The 23,655-nt window shown below is 40.1% G+C and overlaps 2 protein-coding genes across 10 annotated transcripts in view; both read left to right on the top strand.

Moving 5' to 3' along the window:
- The first annotated feature begins 6,433 nt into the window (after window positions 1-6,433).
- C4BPB (complement component 4 binding protein beta) lies at window positions 6,434-17,722 on the top strand. 6 transcript variants are annotated; one of them, XM_009441392.4, is made up of 7 exons: window positions 6,434-6,527; window positions 7,062-7,169; window positions 8,038-8,208; window positions 9,372-9,548; window positions 14,257-14,350; window positions 15,880-15,994; window positions 17,518-17,722. In XM_009441392.4, exons 2-7 carry the CDS (start codon window positions 7,112-7,114, stop codon window positions 17,656-17,658), a joined length of 756 nt encoding a protein of 251 aa, XP_009439667.2. In that variant the 5' UTR covers window positions 6,434-6,527; window positions 7,062-7,111; the 3' UTR covers window positions 17,659-17,722. The 6 variants fall into 6 exon arrangements, with proteins under 6 accessions (XP_009439667.2, XP_001166306.2, XP_016793106.2 ...); XM_001166306.7 differs by having other exon boundaries at window positions 6,435-6,527; window positions 8,035-8,208; XM_016937588.4 differs by lacking the exon at window positions 6,434-6,527 and adding an exon at window positions 6,761-6,941 and having other exon boundaries at window positions 8,035-8,208.
- A 4,319-nt stretch (window positions 17,723-22,041) lies between these two features.
- Window positions 22,042-23,655, top strand: part of C4BPA (complement component 4 binding protein alpha) — a 40,700-nt gene continuing 39,086 nt past the window's right edge. Inside the window, exon 1 of one of the 4 annotated variants that reach the window (XM_514156.6) lies at window positions 22,042-22,239. The gene's annotated coding sequence lies outside the window, so the exon portion shown is untranslated. The remainder of the gene's footprint in view (window positions 22,240-23,655) is intronic. The other 3 variants (XM_009441395.4, XM_016937710.3, XM_009441396.5) reach the window with 3 other exon arrangements.

Here is a 23,655-nt window from a genome sequence, read left to right as displayed (position 1 = left end):
CCTCAGGGTAGGAAACAGGAGCTACGTAATACTGTCCATACTCTCTTGTCCGTTTCTCTCCTTTAACATGTAAAAGAAAAAATAATCCAGTGACATGCATTTGATACTATTTAAGCGGAGGAGGGGAATATATGATGTACTGGAATTTTTTTACTGCACACTGGGATATTTAAGAACGTGGTTTTTAATGAGATAGCATCACTGTAATCATGGAGAGTAATATTTTCTTTCTCTTAAAAACATCAAAGCACGGTCTTTCTTCTTTTATTCTCATCAAGCCAATGTCAGCTGCATTCCTTCAGCCCTTTACAAGCAGAACAACTATGCTTCTGAATTCCCAAAGGCATTTAAATGCCTTTTTGATTGTATGCAACGCTCTACCTGTAAAAATCAGATTAGATTCTATAGGAGAGTTTCTCTGCAATTAAGCAAAATAATTTCAGAAGCATAGGAACGCTTGGGAAGCAGCACTGCAGCTCTAATGGGGTCTACTCTCAACAAGTTTAATGCCCTTCACCGAACATCCAGCCTACTTTCAGAGAATAACTTGTTTATCCATTTGGGTTTCCGTCATCACTGATATGTTTGCCTCTTCATTGCCATTCAGTTTTCACTTCCTAGGTTCTCTCCTCTTTCCCCCATTGTCTTTGTAGAATTTATGGATGGGAAGGGAAACTGTGTCAGAGTATGCTTTAATAAAGTCTGTTAAATATTCTTTTCTGAATTTAAATTCCTGAGTCATTTCACTCAAACTCTGTTTCAGATTAGAGGTGGTTTCAGCTGTGGATTTCAGTAAATCTAAAATAACAACTCCAAGGGCACATTGGTTCAGGCTGGTAATCTCAGCTCTTTGGGAGGCTGAAGCGGGAGGATTGCCTGAGGCTAGGAGTTCAAAACCAGCTTGGGCAATATAGTGAGACTCCCCTCATCTCTACAAAAATAAAAAATAAATCAGCCAGGAATGGTGGTGCACACCTGTAGTCCTACCTACGCGGGAGGCTGAAGTGGGAGAATTGATTGAGCCTGGGAGTTTGATGCTGCAGCGAGCTATGATCATGCTACTGAACTCCAGCCTGGATGACAGAGTGAGACTCGCTCTCTCTCTCTTTCTCTGTCTCTCTCGCTCAAAAAGAACAATGTGTTGGATTCTACTTCATAGAGGAAGGTGGCTACTCCAGTTGCAGAAAACATGTTTACACTCTGGCCAGCAGGAAGGAAGAAGGCAACAGGACATACCAGCTTCTTTTAAGGATATTTCCCTTCTCATATAACCCATAAATATATACACCTACTGTAAAGTTAAAAATTAAAAAAAGAATATTTCCTAGATTTTGCAAACACACTTATGCTTATACCTCATTGGTCAAAATGTAGTCAAGTGGCTACATACAGCTTTCATGCAGGCTGGAATATTTTTATTCCAAGTGGCTTTGTGCCAGTTATAATTAGGGTTTAGTTACCAAAGAAGGGTTCAATAGCTATTGAAGAAGTAGCAACCTGCCTTAGTAGGTAATTGAAACATTGTAGCAGGTCTGAAGGGCTATAACAAGGTGAGCAGTAGCCTTTGAGGAGTTAGGCTGCCATTGCTTTGTAAGAGAGGAAAAAATTATTTTTCCTTCTACCCTCCTAGGTTCTGTGCCTGGGACTTTGTAAATTAGACTAACAAAACAGATTGACAAAAGAAACCCAAACAATTTATTAATGTGTGCAGCACACCCCACCTGGGAGGAACCTCATGATGAGTAACTCAAAGGGGAGTTAGAGCTTAGATTTATATAGCATCTTAACAAAAGAGCAATAACTTTGTAGAGAAGTGACAAGACAAAGGAAAAAACGTTAAGTTTCTAGGGCTGCAAATTTTGAGAAGGCAAATACCTGAAAGAAACTAATGGAGAAGGTTTGTGTAGGTCTGTCTTGACACTGACTTCTTTGTGGACATAAATCTCCCTCTGGAGAAAGGACTTACAGCAGTCCTCATTCCTCAGAAGTTTCTGCTTAGAGTCATCTAAGAGATACTCCAGGAAGGCTTCTTTCTGCTTCCATTGCATCTCATTTGCCTGCAGTTCAAAATAATCTTTATGCCAAAGAGGCATATTTTAAGGTGACTTATTCTTGTCCCCTAAAACTTAGAGTAACAATGCATCAACTCTGATCTTGCCACAGTGCAGGTCCATCTAAACTCATAATTAAAGCTTATTCTACAGTGTTTCATGCACAATTTGATTTTTAAAAATTCTTTTTAAAATTTACATTCCCATGGAATCTGCCTAAGGCTACTTTTCGCAAAGCTTATAGCTTGCAGTGAACGCCAAGAATGAGTTCTCAGAAAATTCCAGCTGAGCGCGGGAGGGAGCAGCTCTTCTGAGGAGAGTCCGCCCCAATATCTGCCCACCATGTATTCATTGAAAGGGCTTGTTAAACCACAAACATCCACCAGATGGCTTTTTGAGGTCGGGTTGTGAGACACCTGTGGCCTTGTCAAAGCACTCAAACCTCATTCTCAGGAGGCTGTTTTCAGCGTTCCTTATCACACACTCCACTCCTTGTCCTGTTTTCAGGGTCAAGGAATTATAGTCTCATGCACAAATAACATACACACAGTGCCTCAGCATTTTTCCATGCCCCAACCTCAAATGCCTTGTACATAAGTTTGAGTATGAGGCTGTGCGCCCCCCACACTTTTCTGGCCCAGGTTGTTTTGGTCAGGCATTGGGGAAACATCAACCCAACGAGTAAAAAACATTAAAAGAGCAATTTAAATCTTTTCTGAATTCTCTTGACAAAGACCAAAGGGAATCCATTCATGACACCCTGTAGAACTTCTTAAAATAGTCTTTCCTGAATTCTCTTAAAATCTTACACACACTGCAATGTGTGTGCCCCTTTTATAACTTCCCACAACTCTTCCCCCAGATTGGGCATTGCTGACTTTTATATTTCTACTCCTCCTTCCTCACCTCCTGATCTCTTCCTTTAACTACCATCTGCCCATTTCTTTGTGTTTTGTTGTTATTTGTTTTTTTGAAACAGGTTCTTGCTTTGTTGCCTACACTGGAGTGCAGTGGTGCAATTACAGCTCACTGAAGCCTTGATCTCCTGGACTCAGGTGATCCTCCTGTCTCAGCCTCTCAAGTATCTAGGACTACAGGCACATGCCACCATGCCTGTCTAATATATATATATATAATTTTATTTTTTATAGAGATGAGGTCTTGCTATGCTGGTCTCGAACTCCTGTGCTCAAGCCATCCACCTGCCTCGGCCTCCCAAAGTGTTGAGATTACAGGCGTGAACCACTACGCCCAGCTTGCCCATTCCATTGTAAAGCAATGAAGCCAGTCTGAGAACAACAGTTTCACCTGATCTATTACCCCAGTTCTCCAGGAAACGATCTGGCATAGATCCAACTATCTTTTAATGTTCAAAGGAATAGAAGAGCCTGCTAATGCTCATTTATTAATTTGCCTAATTTTGGATACACATAGTAAAATATATAAGCCTGTAATCTTTATTTACTCTTGTGGTGTAAATATTCACCCATCAGGAGCCCCAGGAGGACCCTGTCCTGGAGCTGAGGGTAAGCCCTGAAGAATATGCAGGCTTGGAAGGGGAGCAGAGGGAGGCAGGAAGGTGGTGAAGGGGGAGGTGTTGGGGAGAGGAGGAGGGAGGCAGAGAGAAGAGGAGAAATTCCTCTGTCTCTGTCTCTCTCTGATTCACTCTGTCAGTGTCTCCTCTGTCTGTCTTTTGTCTCCATCTCTGTCTCTGATGCTCTTGCTCGTCCTGTGGGGAGAGAGGGCTGAGGAGGGAAGAGCGGGGTTGGGGCAGGGGGACAATGGCAGTGCCAGGTGGACACTTGTCCTTCAGAGTCCCCAGACACCCCTTCCTAAGCATCTCTATCTCTCTGCATCTATCTCTGATTCTGCCTTTCCCCCAAGACCCACCATATTACTCTCTTTCTCTCTCTCAATCACTCTCTGTTTCTTTCTTTAATCTGTAATTCTAAAATCCAAAAACCTTTGAGGCAAAGTTTTCTTCTAATTCATTTGACAGAAAAAACCTGACCCAAACTTTGTGATGCTATTTATTGTCTCTATAGAGCCCACTTAGTGTGAATATTTTTGTATTTTTATATTTTATGGAGAAATATTAGTAAGACAATAGTATAAGCGATATGGTTTCTAAAGTCCTATAGTTCTGAATCTGAAGTAAGCCATTAAGATGAAGAATTACTTGCAATTATTTCCTGTAATACATGTTCTATTTTATGTCCATATTTATGTAGGGCTAAACTAGATTTTCCTTCCTTTTTAAAATAATTTATTGTACAAACATTCTGTATATAAATCTATAAAAGATACTGAAGAACATGCATTCCTCAAGAAGTAGAACATGGGGTATGTAAATAAAAATTATTCAAAGCTTAGGATTAGCAAAAAGAGATCACTGGAGTAAATGCTCAATGGATTCCTGGGCATTTTCTAGCAGGCCCTCTGGAGATGATCAATTCACAGGAGTATGTGACTCTGACTGACTTTATTTAAAGTTGTTTTAGAACTCTTTAAGCATAGAGGTTAATTTGCAGTAAATTTATAGGAATGCAAATGATTCTTATCTGAGAACAATGCAAATGATTCCTGGTTATAGTAGAGCAAATATACTTTGTCCATTTTGTTTTAATTACTTTCCACCAGGTAGAAAAGCCAATTGCAAATATTACAGTTTGTTACTCTGTAGGATATTAACCAGTTTTGTATCTATTGGAAAGGTCACTTCAGAATGCTTTTGACTGACTGACTATATGCATTCCTATTCCTCAAATTCTTCTTTGAACCAGTTGTAGCATCTGAATGTTTCCTCATTAATTAATGAGTTGAATTAAATCTTTGATATATATTCATCTTATATTTACTTGTGTCATATTTTTAACTTTTTGAAAATCATGTCTTAGAGGGTGCTTACACTATAGGAATTTGCATATTAGTTAAGAAAAGATAAGACATAAAAAATCATAAGGCAGCATGTGATAAATGGCAAGTGATCATATGGATTTTGGGGGCTGTGGTAGAGTTTCTGGATGACTGTTTTTTTCATTTATTTCTGCATTACTTTCATTCATTTAACAGACAACTGCTTTGCAATATGAAGCACCGTGGAAGGGAATACAAATACAAATCAGACACAAACCCTGTCCTGGAGTTAGCAGTTTCCTGTGGGAATAAAGGGGAGGAAAAAAACACCTTTCCTCTACCATATTGTATTCAGTGGCTGGGACCTGCAAATTAGACTAAGACAGATTAACAGGAGAGAAAATTCTATTTATACATGTAACTTGAGTACATGTGGGAAAACTCAGTGATAAGTAATTCAAAAAGTTGGTTAGAATTGGGGCTTATACATCATCTTAATAGGTGAAGGTGGGGAGAAGAAAGGCACTTACAAGAAAACAGATTATTGGCCGGGTGTGGTGGCTCATGCCTATAATCCCAGCACTTTGGGAGGCCAAGGCGGGTGGATCATTTGAGGTCAGGAGTTCAAGACCAGTTTGGCCAACATGGTGAAACCCGATCTCTACTAAAAATACAAAAATTAGCCAGGCATGGTAGCGCATGCCTGTAATCTCAGCTACTCGGGAGACTGAGGCACAAGAATGGCCTGAACCTGGGAGGTGGAGGTTGCAGTGAGCCGAGATCATGCCAAGACACCATCTCAAACAAAAAAGAAAACAGATTATTTTTTGGAAAGGTAAGTGGGTTTTCAGGGGAAAAGTAGGAAATTAGAAAGTTTTGTGATAATGTTTGTGTATATAAGTACGAGTGTTCTTTCTGTCTCCTTCAAGGCCGTGAAATTTCTCTGGAGAAGGAATTTGAAATATGCTTTACTCATGCTCTCCCCTCCAGGACAGACCTACCCTGAAAAGGAATTTATGGCAACCTTATCTCCAAGGTTGCTGCCTTTAGACAGATAAGGAAAGCCCCCAAAATCTCTGTTCCTTTCCATATCACTGAATCTCAAATATCTTCAGCTTAAAAGAATCTTAATGCCAAATATTTGGGGGTGGCATATCCTGATTCCTTTCAGGAGAAAGACATAGATTAATCATCACAAATAGTAATAATGGATGGGGAAGAGAAGAACATTTGCAAACTTACTGTGTCCTTAATGCTTTATTATTCTATTAAAACCTGAAATTTTGTAGGAATTTTTCCCCAGTTCCATAATTACAGCACAGAGAACCAACCAAGTGTTATAGTAGTCACAAGCAAGATGATATGGGATCCCTCAAAACAATTTTACATGCCTTAATTCCTGAGACCAAAGCATTCTCCTCACCTCTCTCTTTACTCATTTGGTTAACTCTGGACTCAGGCCAAATCCTGTCCCTGGAAGAGCCACAAAGTAGGAAGCCTGGGTACAGGCCTGGCAAGCGAGAACAATGTGTCACTGCAGGACTTTGGAGCTCTCAGCTTTGGAGTCAGTTAAGACCAGTTCCTTGCTGGGAAGCCCTAACTCTGGAGGGACAGAGACAGGTAAGGTTAGTTTACTTCCTTGAGCTTTCGTCTTCAGTGCTGCTTACAGCCTTAGGATATCTGGTATTCAGGAAAGGAGGATGAGGTAGCATTCAAAATTGTGTTCTACCTGGGCAAGAACCAGGGATTGACAGCCCGTTCTCTTTCCCCAGTGCTGGCCAGAGTTACAGAAGTTGGACTGTAAACATTGGCAACTATTGACAGAAGTCAAGGTCATGGCAAGACCATTTGGCCCATGTTTGTTGGGGAAGGATAAGCCTGCGGTTCAAAAAACTGGTCAACTGGATTTGGATTCCCAGAAACCAGGAAATTTCTGAAACTGAGTTTTAAACCTGGCAACTCTTTTACCATCCCTTTGTATTTTTGCAGTTCCTCCCTATACCAGCTTCCTTACAGCTGTTCTGATTTCCTGTCGTAAGATTTTTTCTTTTCATTTTCTCCAGGGAGGGTAAATCAATATAACCTCTTCTCTAGAGAGGAGGTGGTTAGGTTGGTCTTAAGCGGTGTTAGAAGATCTATTTTTTTTCAAACCAGGTGTCTGAGCTGGGTGAATTCCAGCCTGGGGAGAGGACTTTGATCACCAGATGTTTTTTTGGTGTGCGTGCTGTCTTATGGTTGCGTGGCGGGTTTCTGCTTCAGATGGTACGTATGTTTTCCTTCAACTCAGCTTACAGGCATTTGGTGTCCGTTTGCGGTGTTTTGAGGAACTCTGTCTAGGGCTTTAAGGAAGTTTACATTTATAATATCTTTATTCTTCTATTGAAATCTCAAGTTGGCCTAATGCTCTGCACTCAATAGGAGCTTAGTGTACATTTAATGATAACCCTGATCTCTGAAGTGGGTGGTTACTGTTTACTTTCCCTTTCTGTTCTGGGAGCAAAAAGAGTACCAATTTCAAAATCCTGGGAGGTCTTACTTGTTATAAACTCCAGGATCGCTATTTGGGTAGGGGACTATTTGTTTAGAAGTTGACAACTTGTGGTTGAATTTGAGTAAAATTCCTGTTATACTTTTGAAAATAAAACTTTGGAAATCCGGCCGGGCGCAGCGGCTCAAGCCTGTAATCCCGGCACTTTGAGAGGCCGAGGTGGGCGGATCACGAGGTCAGGAGATTGAGACCATCCTGGCTAACACAGTGAAACCCCGTCTCTGCTGAAAATACAAAAAATTAGCTGGGCGTGGTGGCGGGTGCCTGTAGTCCCGGCTACTTGGGAGGTTGAGGCAGGAGAATGGCGTGAACCCGGGAGGCAGAGTTTGCAGTGAGCCGAGATCGGGCCACTGCACTCCAGCCTGGGTGACAGAGCGAGACTCCGTCTCAAAAAAAAAAAAAAAAAAAAAAAAATTGGAAATCCGTTGGAAGGGAAGGACATGGATGTACATGGACATGGAAGAGTGCAGGAATCAGGATCAATAATCCAGCAAAAAGACATGAGAATGGGGAAATCTGATAAGGGTTCTCTGACAGCACATGATATGCCAAGTGAATCTGTTTTCTTTTTCCTTCCAGCAGAGCACTGTCCAGAACTTCCTCCAGTGGACAATAGCATATTTGTCGCAAAGGAGGTGGAAGGACAGATTCTGGGGACTTACGTTTGTATCAAGGGCTACCACCTGGTAGGAAAGAAGACCCTTTTTTGCAATGCCTCTAAGGAGTGGGATAACACCACTACTGAGTGCCGCTGTAAGTTAGATCTTTCTGTATCTTTGCCCATATTGATATCCTGTTTTACTCCTTCACATCCTACTTCCTGTAGGCTGTGGTAAAACTTTATAAGAAAACAAAAATTCTCAATTTCTAGGAGACCTCTTTTAAAGCACTCCAGTGGAGGAGCTTCTCTTGGAAGCTGTATGATCAGATCTTGATCAGTATTAATTCAGTTGAATTAACAGAACCAATTCCCTCTATGGGAAAGAAATAATTTCTTCCAGATATTAGAACTAATTTTTTTTGCTATAATTTGTTTAACCTTATATTGCTTTAAAAATGTTTATGTTATGGAAAATTTAAAATGTATACAAAAGACAGAAGAGTCAAATTCACTCATATAGACTCATCACATAATTTCATCAATTATCCACACATGATAATCTTGTTTCATGTATATCCTCACTTTATTATTTTGAAGTAAGTGCATTGTATCATTTTATTTCACCTATCATATAACTTTTGAACTGGGAATAGCTTATATTCTCAGTTTACCAATGTGATAGTTGAGATCCAGCTGACTTGCTCAAGGTCACAAAACTCATTTCTGGTATCCTCTGTGGAGATGGGGAATAATTAATCCATATCCTATTTATTACTATTATTTTTTAAAGAATAGTTGCATTAGTTCTCTTGTATACCTAGAGTACAGCACACCGATATTATTATCCTTCATTCATATAACCAAACTCATATATCCCTGTGCATTCTCTCCTGTTTGTTTCCATGCCATGGGAAAAAGCACAACAAAATAAAAAATGCTAAGTAAGTGTATATTTGGCTGGTTGAAAGGGAAGGAAATACTTGCCTCAAACATAGTCTCACTATTTTGAGCCATGCTTAATATAACAGTACAATAAACATACGATTGGTAACTTTCAGTTACGTGATTAATTACTTTCAGTTGCCAATTCATGTTGTTCTTGTGCATGACAAAGCTCTTTTGGGCTGTACTTAGGTCAATCTCCTCTTTTTTTCAATCTGCATTGATATGGTAGTACCATGTACTTCACTCAATTAAAAATGTGCAGTATTAACTCTAATTTGCTGTTTTCTCACTGAAGACTGAGGAGGTCTGGCCTTTGCTGTGTTGGGCTTCAGCTTTGCCCTTTCAGCTTATTGCTTATTTTCTTCTTCAGTGGGCCACTGTCCTGATCCTGTGCTGGTGAATGGAGAGTTCAGTTCTTCAGGGCCTGTGAATGTAAGTGACAAAATCACGTTTATGTGCAATGACCACTACATCCTCAAGGGCAGCAATCGGAGCCAGTGTCTAGAGGACCACACCTGGGCACCTCCCTTTCCCATCTGCAAAAGTAGTAAGTACAAGAGAAGCCATCAAGGATCCCCAAAATACTGATTAGTAGTCTAAACTTAGACATTTGCCACATCCCTGGGATGCTTTTCTCTTTTTTTGTATCAGAGACAGGCTTAAGATCTAGCAGACAGCCATGAAACAAGTGGAGCTCACGGAACCAAATCTCACCTCAAGAGAATACATTCCATTGCAATGAACAGCATCCAAAGCACACATTTTTCCTTCTCAGATAGGGGTCCTGTCCTACTAGGTGTAATGTAGGGTAGTTTGGAGCATCGACTATTTTATTTCTTAATTTCAAGACAGTGACTTTGTTTGAAAAGTAAACACAAAACAGGGGAAAAAGATCATAACTCATCTATTGCAAAATTATCTACAAGAGGCTAAAGACCCTCTTTCTATCACTACAATTCATATCTCTCAGAGTTAGTAAATTGGGTGTGTTTATTTCATGACTTTTTCTTATGTTTATACAGACATTTAAAACAAACACACACAAATAAAATATTTAAATTAAATAAGCATTAAATGCCATTTTGTGTGTATGTATATGTATAAATATACCTACAGAAAAGGGACTTGCTATACATATTTTTAAATTGCTTTTTTTCATGTAACTATATACATGGCCATTTTCCTACACCAGTCCATGTAGCTCTATTGCCCGCTATTTAATAACTGCATATGTGTATGTCGTAATTTATTATATGGCTCTCATATTATTTTAATATTTTTGCTATTTGGAACAATGCTGAAATGAATATTTTATACACACACATATTCTTATGTCTACGTTGTTATTTCTTTCTTTCTTTTTTTTTTTTTTTTGAGATGGAGTCTTACTCTATTGCCCAGGCTGGAGTGCAGTGGTGTGATCTCGGCTCACTGCAACCTCTGCCACCCAGGTTCTAGCGATTCTCCTGCCTCAGCCTCCCGAGTAGCTGGGTTACAGGTGTCTGCCATCACGCCCAGCTAATTTTTGTATTTTTAGTAGAGACGGGGTTTCACCATCTTGGCCAGACTGGTCTTGAACTCCTGATCTTGTGATCCACCCGCCTCGGCCTCCTAAAGTGCTGGGATTACAGGCGTGAGCCACCGCACCAGGCTACTACATTGCTATTTCTATAGGATAGATTCCTAAAATGATTGCTGGATCACAGGATGCCATTATTTGCAGAATATACCTCAAATATCCAAGAAAGTCTACTAAAATATTTAATATATACTTGGACACAAAATAAATATTGAAAAAAATCAATGTTTTTATTTTCTATTAATAATTGTTAGTTGAATTTGAAATGTAAAAATAATTCTATTCACAAGATCTATATGAAAATTTACTGAAAGATATAAAACAAGACTTGAATGAAAGAAAAGACATGCATGATCCTGGATGGGCAGACTTAGTATTACAGTGCAATGCCTCCCAGGATTTTAAATTCAAAAATATGAAAAAAACATTAATTAAAGAATCTCATCCGGTAGGATACACATCTAACATTGTAAATATTTTTGGGAAAATGATGAATGATGTATACATTTGACTGGATCAAAGGGAAAGGAATACTTGCCGTATTAGATAGTAAAAAATACTACAAAGTTACTATGAGCACAATATGGCAAACTGTAGGTACTACAAATTATATATCATTAAAATAGCAAAGTATAGGTACATATAAGTAGAACAGATTAAGTCAGGAGGAAAAGTCTTCAATAGTGATGGAATAATTATCTATTTGGAAGAAGACAAAGTTAGGGCTCTAGCTCACAGCATATTCATAATACATTCCAAATGGATTTTAAATATATAACTATAGAAAGCAAAATTATTAAATCATTAAAAGAAAACATGAGATAATATATTTATTACATTGGGATGGGGAAAGCCTTCCTAAGCAGTTTCATAAAACTCAGGAAGTCATAAAGGAAGAAAATGGGCAGATTTAATTAAATTTTTAAAAGAAAAACTTCTACATACTAAAAGACATCATATTGAATAAAGTATTTGCAACATATTTGATGGTTAAAGAGTTAATGTTTTTAATAAACAAAGATCCCCTAGAGATCAGTAAGGAAAAAAACAACCCAATAGAAAATAATCAGTTGGGTAAGGACAGGCAATTCCAAAATAATGGCCCTAAACAGCACTTCTATCTCCTGATTATATGAAAGGATATTGAACATTACAAATGATTATAGAACTGGAAATTAAAATTAGATATACATCTTTTACTGATCAGATTAGCAAAAAATGAAAAGATGGATTTAATTTAATACTATTCATGACCTGAGGAAATAGCCATTTACGTCAGTGAGAGTGTAAAGTGCTATCACTATTTGGATGTATTTTGGCAGTAGCTACTAAAATAATAAAAGCCAGGCGTGGCAGTGCATACCTGCAGTCCCAGCTACTTGGGAAGCTAAGGCAGGAGGATAGCTTGAGTCCAGAAATTTGAGGCCAGCCTAGACAACACAGTGAGGCCTGTCTCTAAAAAAAAAAAAAAAAAGAAAAAGAAATAATAAAGACAGGCAGTTTAAGAGCACAAACTATATATGCTCTTACATGAGGGAATTTGGGGTTATTTAAAACTTGCATACATACTATTATATATACAGTTAAATTACATGCATATAATAGCATTTTATGTCATTAGCTTGACACAAGTTTAAAGTATTTCCTTATTTCTTCCAAACATTTTCTGGTTTACTCTCTTTTAATTCAGTAGTTTCTATCCTAGCTCTTAACCACAGGATCCCTGTCTTTTTATGTCACTTCATTATCTAAATCTAGGATGAGCTCCCTAGGTTTCTGAATAAACCAGATTCTTTCTGTTTATTCTGTTTACCACATCATCTCCTTCCGTTCAAAATTGTACTCATAAAAGTTACCAGAACTCTGGTGGACTGGAATCCCCCAAACAACTCCTGGAAATTCTTCTTGCTTTCCTCTATTCAGCCTTTGAGCTCAGTCTCTGAGCTTTAAAAAATTACAGTGTATTAACTGCATAAGTAATATTAATACACCTTTGTTGTAGAAAAATATAGAAAATAAAAGACGAAACCAATTACGTACAAGCCATCTAAGGATAAGGGCATTAAGTATTTTGGCATATAACTTTCCATACTTTTTTCCTGTGCTTATGTATGTGTAACCATGATTTACAAAAATAATATTATACATGCTCTTTCATGATCTGCTGTTTTTACTCAACCATTTGTTTAGAAGACTTTTATGTTTCAGTAAATATACACCTACATAATCATTGTTAGCCACTATTTTTGATCGACATGTTTAGTGTCCTGTGGTCTCAGAGCTGACTGGGACCTTAGAGATGATATTATTTAACCTGCTTATCTGATAATATTAGGAAGGAAGCCAAGAGGAGCAAAATGGCTTTAGTGCTACATAGCTAGTGGAAGAGCCAGTATCAAGACTCACAACTCCTAACACGTCATCCTGCTTTCTTTCCACAGTTCCACAGACTCGTCCTCTTCCCTTCCCGCCATGTTCTCCCCTATTTCTTTTTCTTTTGAGACAGAGTCTTGCTCTGTTTCCCAGGCTGGAGTGCAGTGGCAGAATCTTGGCTCACTGCAACCTCCGCCTCCCAGGTTCAAGCGGTTCTCATGCCTCAGCCTCCCAAGTAGCTGGGATTACAGGTGCGCACCCACGCTGGGCTAATTTTTGTATTTTTAGTAGAGACTGGGTTTCACCATGTTGGCCAGGCTGGTCTCAAATTCCTGACCTCAGGTGATCCACCCCCTTCAGCCTCCCAAAGTGCTGGGATTACAGGTGTGAGCCACTGCTCCCACCTTCTCCCCTTTTTCTGATACTCTCTTTGATATAGTTTGGATGTGTATTCCTGCTCAAATCTCATATTGAATTGTAATCTCCAGTGTTGGAGGTGGTGCTTGGTGGGAGATGACTGGATCATGCGGGTGGATTTCTCATGAATGGTCTAGCACCATCTCCCTAGGTACTGTCCTCATGACAGCGAGTGAGTTCTCATGAGATCTGGTTGTTTAAAAGTGTGTAACGCCTCCTCCCTCTCTCTCTTGTTCCTGCTCCTGTTATATGAGATGCCTCCCTCCCCCTTTGCCTTCTGCCATGATTGTAAGTTTTCCGAGGCCTCCCCAGAAGCCGAGCAGATGCCAGCACCATGTTTCCTGTACAGCCTGCAGAACTGTGAGCCAATTAAACCTCTTTTCTTTATAAATTACCCAGTCTCAGGTATTTCTTTATCACAATGCGAGATGGACTAATACACTCATGTTTCACAACTCTTATCCACAGGGCATGTCAGCTTCCACTTGAGCTCACACGCTTCATCTCCTCTCTCAGGGAGTTATTTCTTCAGCCTTCACCTATGGCCCAATTTTTCTTTTCTTGTACATTAACAATTAGCTTCTCTACAACTTAAAATTTCTTTCCTTGAGCTCCTGCTGTCAGATAATACTCCCAAATCCCTACTAACTCAGAAGATGGGCTGGGGGAAAGCTCTTTCCCATGGACAAATATGATTTAGAAGAGAAGGAAATGAATGAAGAACAGGTTTCCAGATCCCGCAGGTGTTGCTGTGAGGATGTCAGGTGCTGGCGCAGGTGTTGCTCTGAGGCTGTCAGGTGCTGGCATAAACAGCTGCAATTAGGGGTGCTGTTCATTGAGCATGCCTGGCCCTCATAACTGTGACTTCTATACTCGTTTCTCGCAGGGGACTGTGACCCTCCTGGGAATCCAGTTCATGGCTATTTTGAAGGAAATAATTTCACCTTAGGATCCACCATTAGTTATTACTGTGAAGACAGGTAAGTGAACACAGCCTGTCAAATGCCAGATCTTGCCCCTTGGCAGCATTGTTTTTGGGAATAACCCAGTCTGTGTCCACCTGGTCATCTGATTTCCTACTGCTGCAGGATTCTAAGCTCATTCTGATTTTGAGAGCTGCTTTGGCCCTCTGCTAGCTCTCCTCAATCCCTAGAAGACAGACTGATCCTACTAAAGTATCCTACTTACCCCAATGCAAGTATCTCTTTTTCCTCTCTGCCAAGACAAGATAAATTATTTAAAATGAATGGATTTGGCTGGGCGTGATGGCTCACACCTGTAATCCCAGCACTTTGGGATGCTAAGGCAGGCGGTTTGCTTGAGGCCAGGAGATCAAGACCAGCCTGGCCAACATGGCAAAACCCTTGTCTCTACTAAAAATACAAAAATTAGCTGGGCGTGGTGGCACACTCCTGTAATGCCAGCTACTCAGGAGGCTGAGGCATGAGAATCGCTTGAACCCAGGAGGCAGAGGTTGCAGTGAGCCTAGATGGCACCACTGCACTTTAACCCAGGTGGAAAAGTGATACTCTGTTTTAAAATAAATAAATAAATAAAATTTATGGGTTTTTTGTTTTTTTGTTGTTGTTATTTTTGAGACAGTGTCTCCCTCTGTCACCCAGGCTGGAGTGCAGTGGTGTACTCATAGCTCACTGCAACCTCTGCCTCCTAGGCTCACGAGATCCTCCCACCTCAGCCTCTCTAATAGCTGGGACTACAGGCATGGGTCACCACGCTTGGCTAATTTTTTAAGGTTTTGTAGAGACAGGGTCTCCCTATGTTGCTCAGGCTGGTCTTGAACTCCTGAGCTCAAGTGATCCTCCCACCTTGGTTTCCCAAAGTGCTGGAAAGTGCTGGAATTACGAACATGAATCACTGTGCCTGGCCTAAAATGTATGTTTTTCTAAAAAAAAAAAAAAATCAGAGAATATAAATACTAAAAAACAAACATAGAAGTGCAGAAATATAAAGACTTAGTGTATAGACCCTTAAAGCCCCCTAATTAACTCAGAGTCATGTGGCCTCACTGGCATTTCGATCTCGTTATATACCTTCAATGCACTTTGCAGGCAACTCTCATATTTTTCTAATGAAAAGCAATTGCTCCTTTTTAGCCCCTTCGCTAAGATTTATTTGCAGGTGTCTCTCATTTTCTACTCCTTTTTAGAGCTTAGATGCCAGATGCCTTTTTAGGTTATTGAATGATAAAGTGCTTCTATCACTCTCCCCACCCAAAACCTGGGTGTGTAAAACACCTGATTCAGAATTTCTCACTTCTCTATGTTTTATGGGTTGACTCATCACTTGGGTCCTCTCCTACCTCCAGGAAAATGGTTTTACTTTGAACTGCTTTGTAATACCGAGATAACTTAAGCATGCATTGAGGCTCAAGGGCAGGGAGGTGGATTCCATCACAGCATGAAATACTGAAATACAACTACACAAAACCAGTCTCCATTACCCAATTCAGAAAGTGGAAAAGCTAAGCGTTGTTCTAATTTCTGTTCAGGTACTACTTAGTGGGCGTGCAGGAGCAGCAGTGCGTTGATGGGGAGTGGAGCAGTGCACTTCCAGTCTGCAAGTTGATCCAGGAAGCTCCCAAGCCAGAGTGTGAGAAGGCACTTGTAAGTAGGAGGCTCATATCTGTCTTGTTCACAGCTGGATCTCCAGGGCCTGGCATCACTCCTGGCATATGCTCAGTATATATCTGTTTAATGTGGGACATTTTGCTTTTGAATGGGTTGGCCTTGGTCTGGCTGTAGAAGGGACTCATAAACTATTAACTCACATTTTTATAAATGGAAGTTGGAAGTTCCCATTCACTACCATCATCACAAATACCTCATGAGACCCTGTTGGTAGAAGTTGTTGTCTCATGTGCCTTATAGAGCAGTGGTTCCCAACCTTTTTGGCACCAGGGATGGGTATCATGGAAGATGACTTTTCCACGGATGGGGGTGGGGAGAGTGGGGATGGTTTGGGGATGATTCAGATGCATTACATTTATTGTGTACTTTATTTCTATTATTATTACATTGTAATATATAATAAAATGATTATATAACTCACCATAATGTAGAATCAATGGGAGCCCTGAGCTTGTTTTCCTGCAACTAGAGGGTCCCATCTAGTTAGGAGTGATGGGAAACTGACAGATTATCAGGCATTAGATTCTCATCTGGGAGTGCTGGGAAACAGTGACAGATCATCAGGCATTAGATTCTCATCTGGGAGTGATGAGAGACAGTGACAGATCATCACGCATTAGAATCTCATCTGGGAATGATGAGAGACAGTGACAGATCATCAGGCATTAGAATCTCATCTGGGAGTGATGGGAGACAGTGACAGATCATCAGGCATTAGATTCTCATCTGGGAGTGATGGGAGATAGTGACAGATCATCAGGCATTAGATTCTCATCTGGGAGTGATGGGAGACAGTGACAGATCATCAGGCATTAGATTCTCATCTGGGAGTGATGGGAGACAGTGACAGATCATCAGGCATTAGATTCTCATCTGGGAGTGATGGGAGACAGTGACAGGTTACCAGGCATTAGACTCTCATAAGGAGGGGTCAACCTAGATCCCTCGCATGAGCAGTTCACAATAGGTTTCACGCTCTTATGAGAATCTAATGCCACCGCTGACCTGACAGGAGGTGGAGCTCAGGCAGCAATGTGAGCAAAGCAGAGTGGCTATAAATACAGCTGAAGCTTTGCTTGCCTGCCCGCTGCTACTTTCTGCTGTGTGGCCCAGTTCCTAATAGTCCGTGGACCAGTACCGGTCTGTGGCCCTGGGGTTGGGGATCCCTGTTATAGAGCAAAGCACATAAGCACAATGTGTGAGAATTGGAAAAGTCTCTAAAATTCTTCTAGGTTCCAAAACTAAACAAACAACACTGAACAGATCCATTTTCATTGAGATTCTTCTTTTAGTTCATATTTATTACTGGGATAATATTAAAAAGTATATTTAAGCCAGAAAATATAAACGATTTGCCATGTTGAAAACCCAAATCTTTACTTAAGCTGGCCTGGTTCTGAGCCCCCATTCAGAGAGCTAACTGCTGCCCACTGGCTTCAGAGTATATAGCTGGGTCTCAGTCCTTATGTTGTAACTTGTGAAAAATTTTCTTTTTCCAGCTTGCCTTTCAGGAGAGTAAGGACCTCTGCGAAGCCATGGAGAACTTTATGCAACAATTAAAGGAAAGTGGCATGACAATGGAGGAGCTAAAATATTCTCTGGAGCTGAAGAAAGCTGAGTTGAAGGCAAAATTGTTGTAACACTGCAGCTGAGCAGATGTAATAGAAATAAACCTATGAATAAATTTTCTTCTTGGTTCTGAAATTGGTTTCAGATTTACCTCTTATTGGGCTGAAATTGCCAACTGCAGTTGTATAATGCACCGTGTGTGTGTATGTGTGTGTGTGTGTGTGTGTGTGTGTGTTCTCAGAATGTGAAAAGGCCAAATGTAGTGGTTGTCTAAGGCCAGAATTAGCAACATATTATTGGAGAATAGAGGGCTTAATTTCCAGTCTGTAAGGAGAATGGAAAACTCTGATCTCAGCCGAGAGAGTAACTCGTATTTTAACATGAGACCATGAATTATGAAACCAAAACTAACCGCAACTTATGAGGCAAAAATTAACCTTCCATTTTGGAAAAGATGCTTAGAATAGTTACATCCTTAAAAATGACCCACTGGGACAGAAGGAGAGCTAGGACCCAAACTCTCCTCCCAGTCTTGCCCACATCTGGCTTATGGAAACAGGTTTCCAAATCTGCAGGAAAATTGCTTACTGCCTCCTGAATGAAACCTGGTCCTGCATGATAAATTAGAGATGGTGCAACACAAGTGAATATATTTCTTCTCTTTTTTAGAAACAAAAATTTTATATTATTTTTTACTTACAATTCTCCTTTTTTAGAGGGTAGAAGAAATAAGAATCCTAAGGCTTTCAATCAAAATGTCATACTGAACTGGCATGACAAGCTTCTCCCACCTCTCGTCCTGACTGCTACCTGAAACACGTAGGATATCTAGATAAAGTGCAACCAAAATATATGAGCTGGCATGTCAAGCTTCTCCCACCTCTCGTCCTGACTGCTACCTGAAACACGTAGGATATCTAGATAAAGTGCAACCAAAATATATAAGCCAGCTTGAAATAATGGAAAATCGCTAGGTAAAGTTATGAAGGGGAATAAGAGATGCACTCTTGAGTACCCCAGAGTCTACTAATAGACACAAGACATGTACACACGTAGCATTATTTTAGAGTGGTTAGAATGAACTAAACATTTTTCAGACAACAGTGGGCTATGAGAGCTCGGATGAGAGGAGGTTCACTTCTGTCTGGGAGGAGGAGGCAGGAATATTGTCAAGGAAGAAGTCACAGTTATTTGGGCCTTCAAAAGTAAGTGAGAATTAGAGACAAAGATTAAAGAGCTCATTCCAGTTGGAAAGAATATTTGAGAAATGGAGTAAGACAATAATAAGATTTAAAACAAAAATTTTTTTTTTTGAGATGGAGTTTCGCTCTTGTTGCCCAGGCTAGAGTGCAATGGCGTGATCTCAGCTCACCACAACCTCTGCCTCCTGGGTTCAAGCGATTCTCCTGCCTCTGCCTCCTGAGTAGCTGGGATTACAGGCATGCGCCACCATGCCCGGCTAATTTTGTATTTTTAGTAGAGACGGGGTTTCCCTATGTTGGTCAGGCTGTCTCGAACTCCTGACCTCAGGTGATCTGCCCGCCTCGGCCTCCCAAAGTGCTGGGATTACAAGCATGAGCTACCACGCCTGGCCAATAATAAGATTTTTAACCAAGTAAATTCATTCCTAGGATTAATCTAACTGGAGGAAAATGATTTGAAATTGAAGCTACTTCTTATTTGTATATATTATCTATCTGGGAGGATCTTATGAGCATTTGAAATGTCTACTCTTAGGAAAATTTTGAACAAATTATGGTACTTTAAATGTAATGCAGACCTATATGGTGATAAATATGAGGAAGTAGAAAATCTTAAAAATACAATCTTAAGTAAAAATAGAATATTTAATAACAAGGGCTTATGATTGCATTTATGTAAAACCTTTATTCTTGTGGGAAAGGATTAGACAATAATAGGCACAGATAAAAACATTTGTCTTAGAATATGAAATTATAAGTGTTTATTCTCTTAAAACTTTTTAATGTTGTAAAATGAATTTTTAATAATAATTTTAGAAGGCATTGCACAGAGGCAGAAAAAATGGGATATGTTTAGGAACTTGCACATAGCCTGGACTGGCCTAGATGAAGCATGGAAATTGGTGAGAGAGAAGGTGGCTGGAAAGATAAGTCAAAGCCAGTTTATGGAGGGTTTTGAATGACGTGCTAGAGAATATACACTTGTTTTTGGTAGGCAGAGAATATACATTTGTTTTTTGGCAGTCAGACCATGAAGACATGGAAGCCTTGCAAACAAGGAAGTAATAAGGACAGAACATAAAGAAAGATTTCTCTCACAATGTTGGTTGTAGTATTGGTTGATGAGGGAAAAGAACTAAGAGAAACCAATGAAAGGACTCCTACAATAGTCCATATGGGAGGCATTATCAACCTGAACTGGTTTGGTGGCAGCAGAAATGAAAAAGCAGCAGCAGACACGAGAGGTATTGAAAACTTGTATCAAAACAACCTGTCAACTAATCAAACATTGAAGGGTGAGGGAGAGGAAGAGTTCAAAAGTGAATCTGAAATTTTATTCCCGAGAACCAGAGGTCAGAAAAAGCTGGGGTCAGAAAGTGAAGCTTGTTGGCCGGAAATGAGAAATTCCTCTTTGGATGTGCTGAGGGTGAAGTGCTTGCAAGATGTCCAGTGGGAAAAAAAAAAAAAAAAAAAAAAAAAAAAAAAAAAAACCTAAGAAAGTAAGTCTTGAGTTTCGGAGAGTAATCAGAAATAATAATGTAGTGCTGGCTAGTCTTCTTACTGGTAATAGTTAAAGCTGTGACAGAAGGCAAGATCATTAAAATTGCGAAGATAATTTTTTTTAAAAAAGAAGAGCCTGAGATATATCTATATTTAGGAATGAGAAGGAGGAAGAGAAGGTAACAATAACTAAGAAAGAGAAATTAGTTAAGTTAAGGGAATCAGGTAAGTTTAGTGTCATGGAAGCCAAAGGAGAAGAGAGTTTCATAAAGGAAATGATCAGCAGTGACAAAGGCTGCAGACAGATCCTAAGAAATGAATTAAAGATATTTTGGACTTGGACCTAAGGGCGTGCCTCAGAGAGACATGTCAGTAGAAGAGTGGTAGAAGCCAGATGGGAAAGCAACAGGTGGAGTGATGAATGAGAAAGAACAGGCAGGTAGAACAAGTCACACCTTTGAGAAGTTCAGCATCACACTAAAGAAGAAAGGTGGAATTTGAGGTATTGGCAAAATTGAAGGGACATTTCAGGATGAGAGATGCATTGAAAATGAGGCAGGAAAAGAAGAAACAATTCTCCTCGGAATGAGGAGTGAATAGGAGGGAAAATTTGACATTGATGAAGCTAAGGTAGAATGATTTTTAGTAAAGCAGGAGGTAAGAGCATCTGCTGAGAGGGAATGTGACAATTTGGTGACCTGGAGAGAAAAATCTGCAAGAGTCACTGTGGAAAGTAAACGAAAGGACTTCAATACATTGGAAAACGGTACTTTAAAGAAATAGCAGCTTTAAAGGTGATATTTCTTCCAATTTAGTCTCAAGACTGTGCAATCTGGAATCCTCCTCTATCTTCATTCTGGTCAAATCAGTGTCTCACCTTGGTGACCTAGCGCATGGTTTCTTTACATCTAATATCCTTACCACTTTTATCTAATAATTTCTACCTTTTATCCAAATCTCACATCTTCTGTAAAAACTTCCTTGATTAACTCAACCTGTTGTAGTTTAGTTCCTTTTCTGAAACTCTTCTGGGACTTTTAGTATTTATTACAGAAAAAGTGAAGTTCTCAGAAAGAATTGCCTTTTAATAGCAATCTTCTGAGCACACAAATCTTAACCTTGAGGATTAGTAGCTTAATTGGACAATGTAAGTGCTTGTGGTCTTTTTAGATCTATGCGAGAGGAAACATGGCCGGTCCTTCATTGCGTTCTTCTGAGCGCACTGGATAGATCAATTTTTGGAGGCCCTCTGGTGCCTGACATGTAGTAGCAGTTAACATTTGCTGAACTCCAAATACGTTCTAGATAACTCAGCACATAGTGGAAACCCAACGCATGTTTGAAAAATTCCCCACCTTTTGTAATTCCTTGGGGTGGGATAGAGACGAGCTCTGGGCAAGAATATCAGTTTTCAAACTCCAGGAAAGCATACTGGACCTAGTGTCATGGAAAGTGGATCATTTTTGCGGAGGCTCTCTGAACCTCGCAGTATCCAAGGTTTCCAGGCTAGCTGGACTGTGTCTTGCATAACCCTTATGTGTTTATGAAAAGAAAAAAGAATTCTGGCTTCAAATTCAAATTACCTTTCCACTTAGGGGAAATGGTTGGCAGAGGAGAAAATAAACGATTGCGACATGTTACGAAGAATGAGGACTAGCAAAGAGGAAGGAGCTTAGGTAAACAGTGCTGCTTTATTTCTGCTGTTAATCATTCATTGGGCCCGTCAAAAGTTTCTGCCCATCTATTTCCATCAACCGTCCTTGACCAGCCAACCACATGGCTGAAATTCAGGGACTTTTTGGTGGAGCAATTACCAGTCAACTTCAGGGTATTATGATAAACTCTGATCTGGGGAGGAACCAGGCCTACATAGATCAAGGCAGTTTTCTTCTTTGAGAAACTATCCCAGATATCATCATAGAGTCTTCTGCTCTTCCTCAACTACCAAAGGTCGGTGGACTACTAAACCCTTGGGGAAGCTTGGAGGAAAGGCTGGTGGTTTGGCCCTTTAAGGAGTGCAGGATTAGAAGGATAAAACAGAGACAAAAGCTTGGAGGTGTTTTCAGCAGAAATCTTTTCAGGAGCACTGTATTAGGGGGATGTAAGACTTGAGACGTACTTTAAACCCTATCTGAGCCTCAAGTTTTAAAAATTATAAATGGAGGAATAATATTGCATTCTAATAAAATCAGCTAAAGAAGAAGAGGTGTAAGGTGTTGCTCTTGTTACTGTATCTAAAAGACAGATGTGTTGGTTTGTTGATCTTTCACCACCTTCCCACATCAGAGTTGAGGCAAGGGGTCAATCAGACTTTTCAAAGGGTTCACAGGAAGCTTGCTTTTCTTAGTCTACATTCTGAAAACTGGGGCCATTTCTATTTTGAGATTTGATTAACCACTCCAAATCTCCTCCACCACTGACAGCAAAGATGTTTAGATTTGGTAATAAGGAGGACACTGGCCAGCCTCCAGTTGGTCTCTGAAGCTAGCAGGCTTAGTCGTCCTCATCTTCTTTACTTTCTTAATTTGACGATGCTGATAACCCTTCCTTCTTGAAATTCTCTTCTTCCTTGGTTGGCCAGGATACAGTACCATTCTGGTCCTCATTTTAATTCTTCAACCACTTATCTCTTTGCTGATTCCTATTCTATCTCTAAATATGGTAACACCAAAAGAATAAAAAGTAGACTACAGAAGAGGCAGAAGCATCAAAGAAGGTTGGCATTAAGCTTAGAGATATGTTTGAATGTAGTATGAGCACAGAATAAAGGGGCTGATAGAAAAATAAAGAGATTTGGCCAGGTACGGTGGCTCACTCCTGTAATCCCAGCACTTTGGGAGGCCGAGGCTGGCGGATCACCTGAGGTCGGGAGTTCGAGACCAGCCTGACCAACATGGAGAAACCCTGTCTCTACTAAAATTACAAAATTAGCCAGGCATGGTGGCACATGTCTGTAATCCCAGCTACTTGGGAGGCTGAGGCAGGAGGATCATTTGAACCAGGGAGGCAGAGGTTGGGGTGAGCCAAGATCGTGCCATTGCACTCTAGTCTGGGCAACAAGAGTGAAACTCCATCTCAAAAAAAAAAAAAAAGAAAAAGAAAAAGAGATTCTAGGAAGGGTGGGGAAAGTGTGGGAGCCAGTTCTTTCTGGAGTTTGTAAGTGATATAATTGAGAGCCCAGGTATAGGGAAGAAGACACTCAGCCCGAGACTGGAGAAAAATACTATCCTTTCACAAGGTATCTGCATTTTAAAAGGGGGAAGTTAGACAAAATAAATATTAACTTAAAAAGTAACTTCTCATGGAAGGAGAAATTTGAGGACTAAAGATTTTTCCAGTGACTCTCAAATTGCACTGCATTGCTAA

This window comes from Pan troglodytes, chromosome 1 (genome assembly GCF_028858775.2).
Source record: "Pan troglodytes isolate AG18354 chromosome 1, NHGRI_mPanTro3-v2.0_pri, whole genome shotgun sequence".
NCBI classification, from domain to species: Eukaryota; Metazoa; Chordata; class Mammalia; order Primates; family Hominidae; genus Pan; species Pan troglodytes.
This window is presented reverse-complemented; position numbering and strand designations above follow the sequence as displayed.